The following is a 19,191-nucleotide window of genomic DNA, read 5'->3' on the forward strand; positions in this document are numbered from 1 at the left end:
GTCTTAGTTCCAATAGTTTAGATATTTTTCTAAGAGATTGTCAGTTGGATAGGCTCTCTGCAAGGTTTTGTGTAGCTTACCTATCATATGAATATCCTTATCTGATTCAAATAGGATTCCCTCAAGATTGCTCTGATGTCCACACGATTTCACACAAAAAAAAAATGGAGTTATGAAACTTAAGTATTCATGTATTTGAAAATATCTACTTTGGTCAGTCAAATTGCTTTTTAATTCTGTCATGGAAATAAATGTGTTTCCTATTATCAGGTAATTTATGTTTTTATGCCTTTAGTTTTCCATGTGAATTCTGAAAAGCTATCCAAGGATTGTTCTTTTCCAATGAGTTTCTAATGGCTCAGGCAGCTAGTATAGATGCAATTTGGTTCATAGCAACTACCAGTTAATTGGACATCCAGTTAAATTGTGTTGTACTTTGACCACAGCCTCAAGCATAACACTCAGTTACAACCTAAACACCGTAGCCTGGATGAATGAATGACTGGATGGTTGCTGCTGTTGTACTTTGACAGTAAAGTAATCCCCTTTACTGTGCAGTAAACATGCTAATGATTTCCCTAATGAGTCACAGGGCTGACCACCACTGGGAAGCTCATCACTGCCCAGTGGGATGTCCATTTGTCTTCTACTGCAGTGTAAGTCAAGTCCTGGGATATGCTATTGAGGCTATATGCAATTGCTTGGGAACGGTGTGAATGCGTGCATCAAACTAGGACAACCATTTGAACAAGACAAATGTACTTGAAATGGATCTGACGAGAGGCACTACACTATAGTACATTTTGTATGTACCTGATGTACACTTATTACAACCAGTTATGTTTCTTACCAGCTGTTTATGCTGTAATACTTTTTTACGACCAAATCTGTCATTTGGATGTAAGTGGCATGTTATAACCCAACACATTTAAATTGTGTCATTTTTCTAACTTTATCCGCAATGTTAGATTTGTGCAACTGAAGCTGTTTCCTATGCAGAGCTGTGCAGGCCGGGGGTGTCCATATATTTTACCGACACACCTGTGTTGTACAGCTGCGTAGGGGAAATGGTTCAAATCGCATAAAATGGAATATAACATTGCGGATAAAGTTTGGTATGACACAATTTCATGTGTACAACATCTAAAGACCTGCATCACTATACTGAGAGCGTGTCTGTTTTTCAAAGCACTTTGTTTGTTTTTTGTTCATTTGTTATTTTAGCGCCCATACTGCAGAATAATGATGCGGAAGTCAATTGCTGGTTGGGGTAAGTTTCTCAAAAACAAGTGAAATCCCCACAAAGTGTATTACATGTAGGTTACATCTAAAATACAGATTTGGTTGTAAAAAAAGTGAACTTCTCTTTTAATGTCCATTCACCCTCAGGGAATAAACTCAGTCTCATGCAATCTCTTTGGAGAACATTGGAAAGCAATCTTGATTGGTGGGATGTAGGGTTCTATAATGAGCTGATAAATGTAATCCTTATCCTACATGTGGTATTAGAGCCCTGAAGCGTATGGGAATTCCCATGTAAAAAGCCCTATGATCACCAACTTGAAGTTCATAGGAGAACATCAAATTTGGAGTAAAATGAAAGCTAAGTGTCTATATTTGAGAAATTAAGACATATATATACATTTTTCAACCATGTTCCATCCTACAAATTAGGAATAAGCAATGGCTTTGATTTCGGGTCAAATATGGTTAAAGGGGTCTTAGAAGACATCTATCAGTATAATTTACTATATTGTACTGTGCTGAACTATGTTATACATGCTGTGCTGTGATGTCCAAACTTGTGAAACATAGATGGACCGGACCAACCAAATTGGTCTTGTTTTTAAATTTAACCTTTATTTAACTAGGCAAGTAAGTAAAGAACAAATTTTTATTTACAATGATGGCCTACCGGGGAAGAGTGGGTAAACTGCTTTGTTCAGAGGCAGAATGATAAATTTTTTCCTTGTCAGCTTGGGATTTGATCCAGCAACCTTTCGGTTAATGGCCCAACCACTAGGCTACCTGCCACCCCAGGTATCCTAATAATAATAACCAGAGTGTAGAATTATACCCAAAAATGCAAAGGAGGATATTAAAATCTTCTACCTTTGTGTACCTATTAAGGATACATCCCCATGAAGAGAATAATATTCATAATTATGCATTTCTGTGTAGTACAGATCAGTGACCCATGTCGTTCTGTTACCATCCCTCTTACTGTTTTCATCCACTTCACTTACTGTAGTTCAATAACCAAAATAGATTTGTTCAAACTCAAGGTGTCATCATAGCGGACACCCCCTTCTTTCTGCAGAAATAGACATTTAAGAGTTTTTGGAAAACATGGTCACATAAAAAACCAGAGGAAGATTTTACCTTCATTCTGTTACCTAACTTTGCATCTGCACTGTTCTTGAGTAAATGTGTTTTTGTAAAATGTATGGAAATTGTCCCTTTGCATAGAGTTGTATGGTTTGTTTAACTTTGCAATCAATGGCTTTTGTTTGGCATTCTTTTAAAGTGAAAAATTGCAGTCTCATTCTGTTACTTTGGAATTGCCTATGTAGATTGTGTACCGAAAGATATGTTCTTCCAATGATACTGTATCATAGCTGATACTCAAGTCAGTTTACATAGAATTATGATACCCAACGGATAACATTTTCAAATACGCACAAAAAGCTTATTTCTCTCAAATGTTGTGCACAAATTTGTTTACATCCCTGTTAGGAGCATTTCTCCTTTGCCAAGATAATCCATCCACCTGACAGGTGTGGCATATCAAGAAGCTGATTAAACGGCATAATCATTACACAGGTGCACCGTGTGACAATAAAAGGCCACTCTAAAATGTGCATATGTCTCAAGTTGAGGGGGCATGCAATTGGCATGTTGACTGCAGGACTGTCCCAACAGTCCTGTTAATTTCTCTACCATAAGCCACCTCCAACGTTGTTTTAGAGTATTTGGGAGTACATCCAACTGGTCTCACAATCGCAGACCACGAGTAACCACACCAGCCCAAGACCTTCACATCCGTCTTTTTCAACTTCGGGATTGTCTGAGGAGGGGGATGGGGGATGCTGAGAAGTATTTCTGTCTGTAATAAAGCCCTTTTGTGGGGAAAAACTAATTCTGATTGGCTGGGCCTGGCTCCCCAGTGGGTGGGCCTATGCCCTCCCAGGCCCACCCATGGCTGCATCCCTGCCCAGTCATGTGAAATCCATAGATTAGGGCCTGATTAAATTATTTAAATTGACAGATTTATTTCTATGAACTGTAACTCAGTAAACTTTTTGAAATTGTTGCATGTTGTGTGTTCTATTTTGTTCAGTATAATTATGTTTCCAGTTGTTGTGGGGGTGGCGGCCATGGGAGCAGCGTCTCGCAGCTTTGATACAGATATGCCTTCCCTTCTAGCCAGACCCTGCTTGTTATCTAATTAGCCCAAAGAGAAGCAGTTTAGTGGGTTGGCATTGAGCTCTGCAGGCTCTGCAGGCCACCCAAAGTATCACACAAAGGCTTAGCTTAACTAGAACGAAGAAAAAAACTTGTTCCAGCTTTGGTGTTTGTTGTACTTTTTAAAATGTATAATACGTTATTGATCATATTTAAATGTATTGCATTTTGGGTTTTATGATACTCTAAATCAAGCAATGCTTCTCATTCAATAACATGTGGTATGATTATGTATTCATGGAACGCCATAAGGGGAGATTGATTCTCACACCAGCTCCAAATCATAGCACCATCTCTTTTTTTGGGGAGGAAAATTAATGTGAACATTCACACTTAGCCAATATTGGTGGTTATTTCATTTGAGCGCTGCATGTCTGCTGTGCGGTGCAATAAAGCCATAGAGTCCATGTGAAAGAATATCCCAAGGTGAAAGACGTGTGTTATTCATGTTGGGTAACATGTTCGACCCAGCTGGCACAGGGCCCACTGGTAAATTGGGACAACACTATTCTCTGTGTATTTTGCCGCTGGTTCCTGCTCGTTGCTATGCTACCAAAGGGTGACTCTTGGGAGTGAGTTGAGCTCTGTGAGTGGTGTGGTATGGAGGTTAGAGAGGCCTGCATTTCTTACTGACTGGCTCTACTCTGTATCTGGTCTGGAAGGAAGCTTGTCCCTCTTGTCCAGTTATACCCCTCAAGTCAGACTGAAAGCACAAAATATAACAATGGCCATGATTCAGCATTCTAAATGATAGGTTTAGGATCAAGTTCAAATGTATTGTTCATCTCTGAGGAAGTCTTAACTGTTTTAGTGGGGGTGTTTATGATGAATAACTGGCAGTTTTTGAAGAGGTACAGAGGTTCAATTTTTTCAATCTTTGGTCAAATGTTGAATATGATTGGCGCTGCCAATGTGAATAGGAAGCATTTTACAATGTATGGTTGTCTACATGGTATTGACTGCATTATGTGTGGTATATCAAATATTTGTTGTCTGCTTTGCCTTCAGTTTGAGATTCAGCTCTACTCTTAAACCGATACATGGGCTTTGATACAAAATAATGTTTCCCTTGTTGCACCTTCAGTTTCAGAATTTTCTCTCAATTAGAAAAGTAAAGTTTCAGTCTCACCTTTGTATTTCCTTCCCTATTATGCATAATATACTGTGTACTGCCAATTCATTAATATATTGTTGGAAAATGATGAATCATTCCATTGTAGCGAAGCCCTCATTAGCCTGAAGGCTAGCTCATCAGTGGGAACAATAACTAAATTGCTGTGATTCTAAAGGGTTCTGTTTTTATGTTGTTTTTCTTCAGCTCCCAGTAGTTTTGAAAGAATACCAAGTTGAAATGTTCACGTCGGCGCCAATAAAGTGTTATCTGAGAAAGAGATAATGATGTGAAAGTCCCCCAACTTTACCAGTAATTATCCTTACGCCGTGTGCTCTATACAGTTTACTAGATAACGGCAGTATGCATTCAATGCCCTGTAATGCTTTATTAGGCTTCTATCCATCTAGATCAGTGGCCAGGTCACTAATGGAATTGGACGCCGCAGTCGTGTCACAGTAGAGAGATGGGGGAATACTTGGCCTGTGCAGTGGAGATGGATTCGCTGGCTAAGTGACCCGGTCATTGCCATTCTCAGTGGGTCGAAAAGTGCAGCCAATGGGCAAACGGGGGCCCACACTAATGGAGGGAGTTAGTTGCGTTTTCCTTTGTGTGTGCGCTTCTAACCATGGACAGAGACACATTTATGTTCTTGCTTTATCTCTGTATATGAGGACATGGTAGCTTGTCAAGTCATTTGGTTATGATGATTGGGGACCTACCAAGATATACGGTAACCTACATTGTCCCACTCGTTGGGAAGCTTGTTGTCTTCTGAAATTATGTAGCTAGCTGTGTAATGAATCTAAAACTCAATGTCTTCCTCTCTCTCTTCCCTAGACTGAGTCCATCTTTACTACATACAGTACCTCCTCCATCGAGGTGGGCTAAGATACAGTACCTCCTCCATCGAGGTGGGCTAAAATGAGTATAACCAGTGATGAAGTGAACTTCTTGGTCTACAGATATCTTCAGGAGTCAGGTATGTATGACTGCCAAACTTCCTGGAACACTCTGTCTGTGTCGGTGTGTGTCGGTGTGTGTCGGTGTCTGTCTGTGTCTCTGTGTCTGTCGGTGTGTGTCTCTGTGTCTGTCGGTGTGTGTCTCTGTGTCTGTCGGTGTGTGTCTCTGTGTCTGTCGGTGTGTGTCTCTGTGTCTGTCGGTGTGTGTCTCTGTGTCTGTCGGTGTGTGTCTCTGTGTCTGTCGGTGTGTGTCTCTGTGTCTGTCGGTGTGTCTCTGTGTCTGTCGGTGTGTCTCTGTGTCTGTCGGTGTGTCTCTGTGTCTGTCGGTGTGTCTGTCGGTGTGTCTCTGTGTCTGTCGGTGTGTCTGTCGGTGTGTCTCTGTGTCTGTCGGTGTCTCTGTGTATGTCGGTGTCTCTGTGTATGTCGGTGTCTCTGTGTATGTCGGTGTCTCTGTGTATGTCGGTGTCTCTGTATGTCGGTGTCTCTGTATGTCGGTGTCTGTCGGTGTGTCTGTCGGTGTGTCTGTCGGTGTGTCTGTGTCTGTCTGTGTCTGTCTGTGTCTGTCGGTGTATGTCGGTGTCTGTCTCTGTCGGTGTCTGTCTGTATGTCTCTGTCGGTGTCTGTATGTCTCTGTATGTCGGTGTCTGTCTGTCTGCCTGTATGTCGGTGTCTGTCTCTCATGCCATTCATGCTAACCTGTATTTCACAGGTTGAATGAATTATTGAGTTCCTAGCCGCTGTATTTTATTACTCTTTTGTTGGGGCTTTCTTTGAAGCCCGTCATTGGTGAAACGCATGATAGCTCTGGCATTTCAAAATGTATCGCACTGAAAAAGTATACTTGGTACGGATAATTGACTCGCTCCGCTGTCTGCGTTCACTTGTATTTTTTGATAGCATAACATTGACATAAAAAGTGTAGATATGTTTGTATAGGAGTGAGAGGTTTGTGTTGCAGGGTCTCTGGTGTTGTCATTGTACTGACTGTGTTCTCTGTGTGTTCGTTTCCAGGTTTCTCCCACTCAGCGTTCACCTTTGGAATCGAGAGCCACATCAGCCAGTCCAACATCAATGGAACACTAGTGCCCCCTGCTGCCCTCATCTCCATCCTGCAGAAAGGCCTCCAGTATGTGGAGGCAGAGATCAGCATCAATGAGGTGAGACCAGCTGCTCCAGTCCAGGCTGCTTTCTTGGGACACATTCATTAGTGCACACCGTAGCAAAATGTTTTGCAACAGAACACGTTTTTTTTTTGTGTGTGTAAAAGTCCACAGTTTCCTCCCTGTTTCAATCCATTTTCTATTGTTTGGGGCCTAGAGAATAGAACCTTGGACTACCACTGTCAGAACAAACACACACTCTCTATATAAATCAATGGGGTTATATAAGACTGCTTTCACTAATATAGTGAAGTAAATTGATCAAAATCATAAATTATTAAGAATACAAAAATCAATACAAAAATCAATACACTATTGTACTTGGTAAATGAAAACAAATTAAATCCCACCTTTAATGAAATATGGTGTAACCATGGCATGTTTGGCGTTATGTTGGCAGGATGGCACAGTGTTTGATGGGCGGCCCATCGAGTCTCTGTCACTCATCGACGCGGTGATGCCGGACGTGGTACAGACGCGGCAGCAGGCCTTCCGCGACAAACTAGCCCAGCAACAGGCGGCCTGCACCATGGCAGTTGTTGCCGCTAGCAACCAACTTAATGCAACAAAGAACGGAGAGGCCACCGTGAACGGGGAGGAAAATGGAACACACACCATCTGTAAGAATTACTTCCTCTCTGAGCCATTTAGCTGTTGCTAGCTGGTATTTTCGTGTCGTAACTTAGCAGATTATATTTTTCCTACATTATCTCGATACTTACTATGTGAGACAGCTGAATCTCCATAAACCAGCAAACCCAAGCAGGATCAACATCACATTGGTTTATTTGAGCACAGTACTAGTACAGCTTTAAGTGTGTGTGTGTGTGGGGGGGGGGGGGGGGGGGGTTACTTCAGTACAGTGTGGTTTTCACCAAATGTGAGGTCATTAGTGACATGGCATTGAGTGTTGGTGAATTTGATCCTGCCTTTTATTGTGCCTCCCTAACTGTTCAGATGCTTGTAGAGTTCAGCCAGTGAAACCAGAGAGGTGTGGGTCAGGTGACGCATTAGACTAGGGAAAAGCGGAGTTTGTGGATGTTTGTCAGCCGATCCCACTGGAGTTAAAGTCTAATGTGTGGGTGAGTGGCAGAACATCAGGAAAGACTATCTTACTGTAAATAATGATTACTTGTGCCATGGAAATTCAGTACTGAGAGAGATTGGGTAATTTCTTCAAACTATCATCTTTATTTAATATCGATTTAATTATTGCAATAAGTGAGTGTTGGACCGAGTGAGTGTTGAGTGTTGGACCGAATAACCTAACCAAATGCAGAGTACCATATATAGCTGACACTAACAATGCTTGGTTCAACCCCCCTCATGCAGACCAAGGAGCATCATAAACCACTTTGGGTTTATCCTGTCGTTGTCTTAACCCCACCCTGGCTTAGTTCCCCAGTTGCAAGGATGATTTTGAGACAATGAGGGATTGTTCTACTCCCAAGCTATCCCTAGTAAAACACATTATTGTCTATGTAATGCAGTCTAACTCATTTGTCAGCTCAAGCCATCTTTGGTGACCATTCTCCCAGATTAGCTGCAGGGAACTAGAGTGGAGTCCATTAAAAACACAGACACTAACAGGACAGAAATATCCTCCTATTTGTTAAGTATTAATTGCTAACTACTAATATCAAACAAATCAGGTAAATATGTAATTTTTCTTTCACACTTGTCTGAACAGACAGGGATGCTGCAGCCCCTTAGGATTGCGCTGCAGCAAAAACATGTCTGGAAGAAAAACACATTTTATCAATACTGCTGGCAGGATACAAAGATGATTACTGGATTAGCTCTTAGTTCATCTCCCCAAATAGTTGAGCTTTGAACCTGCACAGATTGGGTCAACAAGTATGTTTGATGCGGTAATTGAAAATCTTAGATAACACGGTTATTTAAAAATCCCACACTCTGCTTTTTGAAGGCAATGTTTTAGAACTAGCCTAATTAAAATGATTTGATCTTGAATGGTTACGATTTTGAACGGTGAGAGGTTAAACATCTCAGATGTTTGTCAGAAACGCACTTAATAGATGGAAGCAGTCCAGATAGTTTGTTTTTGAAGCTGAATATGGCACTAGAATAGAAAGATTGAAAATATGGTTCCATTTCCATGTGATATTCTGAATAGTACAGTAGGTACTGGGAGTTGTATGTGTCTAACAGAGGGTGGGTTTGATCTGATTACAGATAACCACAGCGAGCCCATGGAGATGGATGTGGACGTGGAGATCCCAGCTAGCAAGGCCACGGTCCTCCGAGGCCATGAGTCAGAGGTGTTCATCTGTGCCTGGAACCCTGTCAGTGACCTGCTGGCCTCGGGGTGAGTCTCACTGGAATGGGTCAGGGGTGGGTGTAGGGCTGGGCGATATGGCCTAAAAATATATATATTTTTTTCTTCTAACTTATGGGCGATTCACTATCTATATACAGTTGAAGTCGGAAGTTTACATACAGTGTAGCCAAATACATTTAAACTCAGTTTTTCACAATTCCTGACATTTAATCCTAGTAAAAATTCCCTGTCTTAGGTCAGTTAGGATCACCACTTTATTTTAAGAATGTGAAATGTCAGAATAATAGAGAGAATTATTTATTTCAGCTTTTATTTCGTTCATCACATTCCAGAAGTTTACATACACTCAATTAGTATTTGGTAGCATTGCCTTCCACAAGCTTCCCACAATAAGTTGGGTGAATTTTGGCCCATTCCTCCTGACAGAGCTGGTGTAACTGAGTCAGGTTTGTAGGCCTCCTTGCTTTTTCAGTTCTGTCCACAAATTTTCTAAAGGATTGAGGTCAGGGCTTTGTGATGGCCACTCCAATACCTTGACTTTGTTGTCCTTAAGCCATTTTGCCACAACTTTGGAAGTATGCTTGGGGTCATTGTCCATTTGGAAAACCCATTTGCAACCAAGTTTTAACTTCCTGACTGATGTCTAGAGATTGAAGATGTTGCGTCAATATATCCACATAATTGTCCTCCCTCATGATGCCATCTATTTTGTGAAGTGTACCAGTCCCTCCTGCAGCAAAGCACACCCACAACATGATGCTGCCACCCCCGTGCTTGAACGGTTGGGATGGTGTTCTTCAACTTGCAAGCCACCCCCCTTTTCCTCCAAACATAACGATGGTCATTATGGCCAAACAGTTCTATTTTGTTTCATCAGACTAGAGGACATTTCTCCAAAAAGTACGATCTTTGTGCAGTTGCAAATCGTAGTCTGGCTTTTTTATGGAGGTTTTGGAGCAGTGGCTTCTTCCTTGCTGAGCGGCCTTTCAGGTTATGTCGATATAGGACTTGTTTTACTGTGGATGTAGATACAAGGTTCTTTGCTGTTGTTCTGGGATTGATTTGCACTTTTCGCACCAAAGTACGTTCATCTCTAGGAGACAGAACGCGTCTCCTTCCTGAGCGGTATGACGGCTGCGTGGTCCCATGGTGTTTATACTTGCGTACTATTGTTTGTAAAGATGAACGTGGTACCTTCAGGCGTTTGGAAATTGCTCAGAAGGATGAATCTACAATTTTTTTTCTGAGGTCTTGGCTGATTTCTTTTGATTTTCCCATGATGTCAAGCAAAAAGGCACTGAGTTTGAAGGTAGGCCTTGAAATACATCCACAGGTACACCCCCAATTGACTCAAATTATGTCAATTAGCTTATAAAGCAATGACATAATTTTCTGGAATTTTCCAAGCTGTTTAAAGGCACAGTCAACTTAGTGTATGTAAACTTCTGACCCACTGGAATTGTGGTACATTATAAGTGAAATAATCTGTCTGTAAACAATTGTTGGAAAAATTACTTGTGTCATGCACACAGTAGATGTCCTAACCGACTTGCCAAAACTATAGTTTGTTTAACAAGAAATTTGTGGAGTGGTTGAAAAACGAGTTTTAATGACTCCAACCTAAGTGTATGTAAACTTCCGAGTTCAACTGTACATTACCAATCAAAGGTTTGGAAACACCTTCTCATTCAAGGGTGTTTCCTTATTTTTTGTATTTTCTACATTGTAGAATAATAGTGAAGACATCAAAACTATGAAATAACACATATGGAATCATGTAGTAACCAAAGAAGTGTTAAAAAAATTGAAATATAATCAAGATTCTTTAAAGTAGCCACCCTTTGCCTTGATGACAGCTTTGCACACTCTTGGCATTTTCTCAACCAACTTCACCTGGAATGCTTTTCCAACAGTCTTGAAGGAGTTCCCACATATGCTGAGCACTTGTTGGCTGCTTTTCCTTCACTCTGCGGTCCAACTCATCCCAAACCATCTCAATTGGATTTAGGTCGGGTGATTGTGGAGGCCAGGTCATCTGATGCAGCACTCCATCACTCTCCTTATTGGTCAAATAGCCCTTACACAGCCTGGAGGTGTGTTGGGTCATTGTCCTGTTGAGAAACAAATTATAGTCCCACTAAGCGCAAACCAGATGGGATGGCGTATCGCTGCAGAATGCTGTGATAGCCATACTGGTTAAGTGTGCCTTGAAACTGAAATAATCACAGACAGTGTCACCAGCAAAGCACCACCGTGTGTGTGTCGCTCTAGGCTCCCAAGTCCCAGAGATGCTCAACCCAGCACTGACCCAGTCCCTCCCCCTGCCACTCAAAACAAAGAGATGAAAGATCACTTCTTCCTCTATGACAACAAGCAGTTTCAACATTATTTTACTGTAATAGAGAACTTAACCTTTGTAACGATACTCTTTTTATGTCTTCACTCCGGAAATTTAGAACAGAGCAGACCCTAGACCGGTGGAAATCTGTCCTTTGGTCCAAATTTGAGATTTTTGGTTCCAACCGTCGTGGCTTTGTGAGACGCAGATTAGGTGAACGGATGATCTCCACATGGGTGGTTTCCACCGTGAATTAGTAGCCAGCTAATGTTTATATTTAAAGTCTAGCCAATTTGAATATTTTCGCCTGCTAACAAGGTACTGTTGAACTGTTATAAATACACCCTCCTGGCCGTCTCTAAACGTTTGAACAACAGCCTGTTCACTTTGTTTAGATGTTGAAATCAACTGACTTACCTGGATAAAAATATGCATATTTCTCAGAATGAGAACGAGTTGCCAATTTTTTTATGCTCATTGCACATTTATAAAACAGACAGCTAGCATGTAACTGTCTGAGGCTAAAATGCTGCTAGCAGTATGTGGTACCGCAATGCTGCACGTGACAAACTTAGCATTTATTTTCCACAATCATCTTCATTGGTACTCCCGTCGAGTAGGGTCTGCTCTGTTCTACATTTCTGGAGTGAAGACATAAAAAGAGTATCGTTACAAAGGTTAAGTTCTCTATTACAGTAAAATAATGTTGAAACTGCTTGTTGTCATAGAGGAAGAAGTGATCTTTCATCTCTTTGTTTTGAGTGGCAGGGGGAGGGACTGGGTCAGTGCTGGGTTGAGCTTCTCTGGGACTTGGGAGCCTAGAGCGACACACACACACACACTGCCGCACACACACTATGTATTGAATTTTTCTTCTATATTCTATCTGTTTGTGTCCAGGTCGGGAGACTCGACAGCCCGGATCTGGAACCTTATTGAGAACAGTAACAGCAGCTCCACCCAGCTGGTGCTCAGACACTGCATCAGGGAGGGAGGCCAGGACGTCCCCAGCAACAAAGACGTCACCTCACTAGACTGGAATGTGAGTTCTCAGTGGTCCATTCCATCCACGTCTACTGTATCTATTCTTACTTGACTGAAATGGTCTGGAACAGACCATTAGAAGCCATCTACACTGAGGACAGTTAACTAACAGTTCTGTTTTACCCCACAGAGCGATGGGACACTCTTAGCAACCGGATCCTATGATGGATTTGCAAGGATATGGACAAAAGATGGTACGCTGAGTTTTGTAGCTTTTTAATTCAATTATACAACAGTGCCCAATGCCCATTCTGAATCATACTGTTATCTGTGCAGATACATTAAACTCTTGTCTTTCACAGGTAATCTGGCGAGCACCTTGGGCCAACATAAAGGGCCCATATTTGCACTGAAGTGGAACAAGAAAGGGAACTGTATCCTCAGTGCTGGTGTAGATAAGGTATTTTTGATTGAATGCATCATGTCACTCATGTAGCAATCAATTAATATTAGTTCAAGAATGCTGACTGAATTTTTTTGTATACCGCCCAACAATGTTCCTTCAAATGTTTTTGGGCACTGAGCAAATTTCAGTTCTGATGAGAGCTAACTTGAACGTTGTGAAAATTCTGTGCGCGTTTACTATGAACACTGAGGCTGTATCCGCTGTAATTTACTGTTTTAACAGTGACCAAGTAGACTACTGTGGCTATTTGATCATAATGTAGGTCTACCAGAGTGGCCTACCATCAAAAACAATGGAAAAAATGCATCCCATAACATTTTAACATGGAAATAGCTGTTCTATCGTTCAGCCTACAGTAGCAACCAATGTGTGGTGTTCAATGTAGGCCTACATTCCATGAGACTTTTGATAAAAACATGCAGGGCTTGACATTCACCTGTTTATCCACTTGTCCTTCAGACAAGGAGGTGACAACATTTTGTTGTGTTTGATGCAAGAAGCCACTTACAAAATAAAATGCATTATTATTCCCATACCGTTATTACAGAGATAACAGACAAATGCTGCTACCCTCTGCCTATTGGTTACTTAGCTTGTTTAAGCCTGTCTCAAAATACAACACTGCCCCTTTAAGACATATAAAAAAAGCTCTTTACCTGACTCGCTTTTCTAAGATGGCTAGAAATGTTAACGCTGTGTGTTCTTGTAGGAAGCAACCACTCCCACATTTCTTACTACAAATGAGTTATAACTGGACTAATAACTCACCAACCGGCAAAAAATATGAACCGATATGCACACGTGGCTACATGCAGCTCTCACTTTGATCTCAAAACAAGCTCATAATAATTGTGACCACTCATGCTGTAAAACAGTCCAGTTCAAAATGAATGGTACAAATCCATATATGGCAATGGTCTATTGGCATATAGGCCTACTGCAGCTCTGATTAATTATGGCGCACCAGTCTGTGTAGAGTGCAGGGGCCTGAGTCCTGCCTGTCATTGCTATAGAATCCTACTCCGATGCTCTCTGCCTAAAACAAAATCTCTTGCATAGTTTGTTTTTCATACTAAGTCTTGCGAAGTTTGTTTTGTTTCGGTACTTTGCATTGAAAGTGGCTAATATTGAGTTGATTCGATCACAATTCCCACAGTAAAGGGAAACATTGATAGTGTTAACTAACGGGGAAAACTCAAGAAAGTTTAGTGAAGTTCAATCTCATGCTTCTATGCGCAGGCTGATATTTCTTCTGCGCGGCAGTCCCGGGGTAGCAACGTGCACAGCTTAGAGGGAACATTGCCGCCCAATTGTCAAGAGTTTGTACTGCATTTTCTATGTATCTATTGTCATTTTCCAGACGACAATCATTTGGGACGCACACACAGGAGAGGCTAAGCAGCAGTTCCCCTTCCACTCAGGTAAGCCCCCTGTGTCCCGAACAGAAAGATGTAGGACTTCAGCTTCCCGGCTGATGTGAGTTAACCCTTTGCAAACCCTCCTGTCCCTGTGTGCTGCCTCCTACCCACAGCTCCAGCCCTGGATGTGGACTGGCAGAACAACACAACGTTTGCCTCCTGCAGCACAGACATGTGCATCCACGTGTGTCGACTGGGCAGCGACCGGCCGCTCAAGACCTTCCAGGGCCACACGGTAAACAAACAGACAGCGTCTGTGTTCTAACCTCTACATCTCACACTACTGAGGACATAGTCACACTTAGGATTTCTCTACTGAATGTGTTTTCCCCAACTTTTGTACTTCTGTAAAGTAAACAAGATTATTTTGTGACTAGTGGTAGGAAGAGCAGGATGTCTTGTGTTGGTCCTCTACGAGTCTACATGATATCTGCCCATGTGTGATTCAGAATGAAGTCAACGCTATTAAGTGGGACCCGTCAGGGATGCTTCTAGCCTCCTGCTCTGATGACATGACTTTAAAGGTAATGCCAGTGCTTCTACTTCAGGCAAGATTCTGGACACACAATGAATTCCACCTCTTTCCTATGACCATGATCTATATGTCAATATAAGAATGTAATGATTACATAGTGAGTTTAAAGTGTGCTGTGCTCTTCCCCAGATCTGGAGTATGAAGCAGGACTCATGTGTCCATGACCTCCAGGCCCACAGTAAAGAGATCTACACTATCAAGTGGAGCCCCACCGGCCCAGGCACCAACAACCCCAACTCCAACATCATGCTGGCTAGGTGGGACACACACACAGCTCCTAAGCTTGTTCTGGGACAACGTTGTGATTTATTAGTTGAAAATGGGCAGTGTGTGTGCCAGTGAAAGGGTCTCTTGTCAAAAAGTGTCCCAGACATCCTCCCAGGTCTAATAACTGTCAGTGGTTGAGGGACATAAAGCCTATGACCCAGACATGAATGCATGTGTAAATGTTACAGTTCAAATAGCAGAGGTATTTACAACCTCTACTGGCATCCCCTGGGATGGGCCTATATTTCATTCTTGATGTAAAACTGCCATTACTGCTATGACTTGTGAGGAACTTGATAGTTATCTGAGGTAAATGCGGTTATTGTACACCGAGATACAGCTCCTGTCTGATCATGTGATTTTATTTGGTTCTTTACGGACTTTTTTAAAATTTTGTTTTAATCTCCATCTTTTCCTTTGTCTTTGTAAAGTGAGATTTGCAACCTAGCCAGGTTGACTTACACTACCTAATAATAACATTTTGATGAGAAAGTGTTAATGAAAGTCTGCTTCTCTTTTCATTAACACTTGCTTTCAACCGTGTCTCTCCTTTTGTGGTGACAGATATTCACACCATCACCATTTCACTGATCCTACAAAATCACACATCTTGTTTTGGCTCTGTGAATCAGCATTTTGAAATAGAATTTGTGTCGAGCACCAAAGCAAACTTATTGACATGTTTCTTACATTTCATATCCTTCTTTCCATGTGGTGTTGTTGTCAATCTAAAGCTGGAAAAACTACCCGGCTGCTACTTTGTCATAAAGGTGTTAAATCTGTCAAACCCTGTAAATTAACATTCGTATGGAAAGACCAATGATGGCTTGTTGATATGAACATAAACTTAAACAAAGTTAGAGCTTGCATGTATTTCAGTTACAGTATGTCTTTGCATGTTGTAGATGGCAGTTAGTAGATGGAGAACTAACCATGTGCTATGTTGTACCCCTTAGTGCCTCGTTTGACTCAACTGTGCGTCTGTGGGATGTGGAGCGAGGTGTGTGTATCCACACCCTGACCAAACACCAGGAACCCGTCTACAGTGTGGCCTTCAGCCCTGACGGGAAGCACCTGGCCAGCGGCTCCTTCGACAAGTGTGTCCACATCTGGAACACCATGGTGAGTCACCCAGGAGATTATAACAGCTTAAACAGGTTATAGCAGCTTACAACAGTTAGTTACTTGGTCATGGAAAACTCCTGGCCCCAATGCATGACCCAGACAGTGAGATCAGTGATGTTGTAAGGTCGAGCAGGCAACTATGGCCATCTAGCAGTCCTCACCAGAGTTGGTTGTGTTGTGGTTGCAGACTGGAGCCTTGGTGCATAGCTACAGGGGGACCGGAGGGATTTTCGAGGTGTGCTGGAACAGCACAGGAGACAAAGTTGGTGCTAGCGCTTCTGATGGCTCAGTAAGTTGTCATATTTTAGTTGAATTGGATTATAATTTGTGAATCAAGCTGTATATCATTTGTAATGATCTGTTTTCTTTCATTTATGCAAGCACGGTCAATCACACGTTTCTGGATGTTAAAGGGATACTTCGGGATTTTGGCAATGAGGCTCTTTATCTACTTCCCCAGAATCAGATTAATTTTGTGGATACCATTTTATGTCTCTGTGTCCAGTATGAAGGAAGTTAGTTTCGTGAGCCAATGCTAACTAGCGTTAGCGCAATTACTGGAAGTCTATGAGCATCTACTAGCATTCTAGCAGGTACCCATAGACTTCCAGTCATTGTGCTAACGGTAGTTAGCAATTGCACTAGCACTAGTTAGCAACTTCCTTCAAACTGTACGCAGAGCCATCAAAATGGTATCTATGAGTTCATCTGACTGGGGAAGTAGATAAATTGCCTCATTTGCAAAATCCCAAAGTATCCCTTTTAACCAAAGTGAATAAAAGCAAAGCCCCTAATGCTTTAGTCTCGGGACCAATGCTTTCAGAAGTGCATGGAGAGGAACCAAAATAATCCGAACCATAATATGTATTATTAATCATGTTATCTTTGCCCTCCAGGTATGTGTTCTTGATCTCAGAAAATAGCATCCTGGCAGTGACTTTGAAGTTAGACCCTGCCATCAGCAAACACTCTCATAGCTCAAAGCAGGCCTGGCAACATGGAGGACATCCTCATAGGGCGGACACAGGAGACCTTTTAACAACCACAACCTACTTAATGGCAGAGGCAATCCTCAGTTTGTGGATTTGTGTCTCCTGTTTAAAACCACAAAAAACATTTCCTGGGTTAATTAACATACTGGACTAAATCCAATTTATTTTGTTCAGCCATGTTTTTAAAGGTGCCTAAAGAGGAAGTGAAATGATGACCTGCCTCGTGGCCAGCGGCCCTGCTGTTATCTGGCTAGGGTCTGAATCATGAGGAAGAGGGTTTGTACAGGAAGAGGTGTGAGGAGATACAGACTGGTGTTTTGGGTGTGTTTTACATGAAATTGTGAGAGAAAGGTTGTGTTTTAGAACTTATCTAAGCACATGTTAGCCCTATGGTGTCCTGAGTTGAGATACAATATGGGAGACATGAGGAGAGGGAGATTGTTATTGCTGCACTGGCATTCTCAAATGATGTGATGTTTAAATTGTCCTCAGTGGAGAATAGTTCCTGTTTAAACAGTACTTCTTGCAGATTTTTTACAAACGGACTTCTGAAAGTCAGAGTTAAAAAAGGTGCCGCTATGAGGTAGTTCTGTGCTCGCATTTAATAACATCAAGGTCAACCAAAATCACCAAACTGCCAAATTTAACTTCTCTAAGTTTGAATGACATTTAATTCACTTTAAAAAGAAAATATGCAAAAGAATGTGGTTTATAAGCATATATTCTCCCTTCTGGATGTACATTTAATGAATGTAAAGATATGTAAATTAGAAAAATACACAGACTTATATACTGTGTATATATGTTTATATTCAGTACACTTTAACATAATCTTCTAGACGCTCAATACTGGCTAGAGCTATCACATCTTTTCTTTGCTGATACTCAGTTACAAGACCCTGATTTAAATTTAATGCATGTCAGATAGATGTTTCTTTTGTTACCATGTATGTTATTTTATTCTGCCAATTATGTGTGTATCAGGTTGGTGTGTTAAGTCAGGTGGCGCTGAAGTGGACTGTAGTCATTTCACTGATGGCTCTTTACACTTTAAGCCATGGAGATCTGTGCCTCAACGTAACTACATGGACTGCATGGGTAGTGATGAATGGGATAAAGATGAGATGTTACATTCTGTAGGCTCTACCTGTTTTGTTGTGGTTACCCCTGGCTCAGGTCTGGGATGTGAAACAGGACCTGACTGTATTCTGCCCTAATGACAACCATTGAAATGGAAATCGGAACAGACAGAGAGCATGTTGACTGAGAAGGAGAGGATGCTGTGAAAATGTGTATTGTGTTGTCTTAATGTTGCTTTAGTAGCAAAGTGTCATCACTAGTCATCTACTGAGCTTTTCTTACAGTACTCCTTTGTTTGGCAGCGTGATCGTTCTGGTGGAAACCCAGGTTACACGCTGACTGATCAACCAGGCTCTGATTGGTCAAGTGGAAGTCCTGCTGTAGCTTCTAAGCTGTGATTGGTTGAGTTGGGTTGAGGTACCGACATTGCCACCGCCTGATCTAATTGGTCAGATTGGACTTATTATTTGACTTGCCTGTATGATGGATTTAGCTTTAATTGTGTGCAGTATGTCTACTTGTACTTATCGTGGTCTAACGTGACGGTCTTTTCAAACTAACAAGCCACCACTTTGAGAATGCCTTTTTTTCTGGTCCATTCTCTTTCAGTCAAGCTCATTTTTAGAGCACTTTTTCAGAAGGTAGGCTCAGCTTTTGTTTGGATTTGTGCTGAAAGAGGAAGGCCAGCATTTTATTTCATTTTTTTATATAAATAAATAATCGGGCGTTTGATGTTTTTTTGCTGAAAGCCAATATTGTCTGTGTCAGACTGAGAATCGGGCTGTGGTTGGTGGCCATCTTGGCATGTTGAGAAGCCCAGTGTGGAATAAAGTGCTGTGACTGACAGCGATCTCTCTCCTACCCCAGTCTAGGATATGGTCATCTGTTTCCAAGACTAAACAATGAATTCACACTCAATGTCTCAAATAAATCACTCTATTTTGATATGAGAAAACACTGCGTCTGTTTCTTGTATTGTTGTTTTT

The 19,191-nt window shown here is 41.6% G+C and overlaps 1 protein-coding gene across 1 annotated transcript in view; it reads left to right on the top strand.

Moving 5' to 3' along the window:
* Positions 1-19,165, top strand: part of LOC139538751 (F-box-like/WD repeat-containing protein TBL1X) — a 31,388-nt gene extending 12,223 nt beyond the window's left edge. The window contains exons 2-15 of the mRNA XM_071341142.1: positions 5,417-5,558; positions 6,550-6,695; positions 7,099-7,318; positions 8,895-9,027; positions 12,239-12,380; positions 12,513-12,576; positions 12,685-12,782; positions 14,149-14,209; positions 14,320-14,441; positions 14,656-14,730; positions 14,871-14,998; positions 15,965-16,130; positions 16,321-16,422; positions 17,030-19,165. Of these exons, the coding sequence (XP_071197243.1) occupies positions 5,501-5,558; positions 6,550-6,695; positions 7,099-7,318; positions 8,895-9,027; positions 12,239-12,380; positions 12,513-12,576; positions 12,685-12,782; positions 14,149-14,209; positions 14,320-14,441; positions 14,656-14,730; positions 14,871-14,998; positions 15,965-16,130; positions 16,321-16,422; positions 17,030-17,056 (1,542 nt within the window). The 5' untranslated portion in view covers positions 5,417-5,500 and the 3' untranslated portion in view covers positions 17,057-19,165. The remainder of the gene's footprint in view (positions 1-5,416; positions 5,559-6,549; positions 6,696-7,098; positions 7,319-8,894; positions 9,028-12,238; positions 12,381-12,512; positions 12,577-12,684; positions 12,783-14,148; positions 14,210-14,319; positions 14,442-14,655; positions 14,731-14,870; positions 14,999-15,964; positions 16,131-16,320; positions 16,423-17,029) is intronic.
* Positions 19,166-19,191: the final 26 nt, after the last annotated feature.

This window comes from Salvelinus alpinus, chromosome 14 (assembly GCF_045679555.1).
Source record: "Salvelinus alpinus chromosome 14, SLU_Salpinus.1, whole genome shotgun sequence".
Classification (NCBI taxonomy): Eukaryota; Metazoa; Chordata; class Actinopteri; order Salmoniformes; family Salmonidae; genus Salvelinus; species Salvelinus alpinus.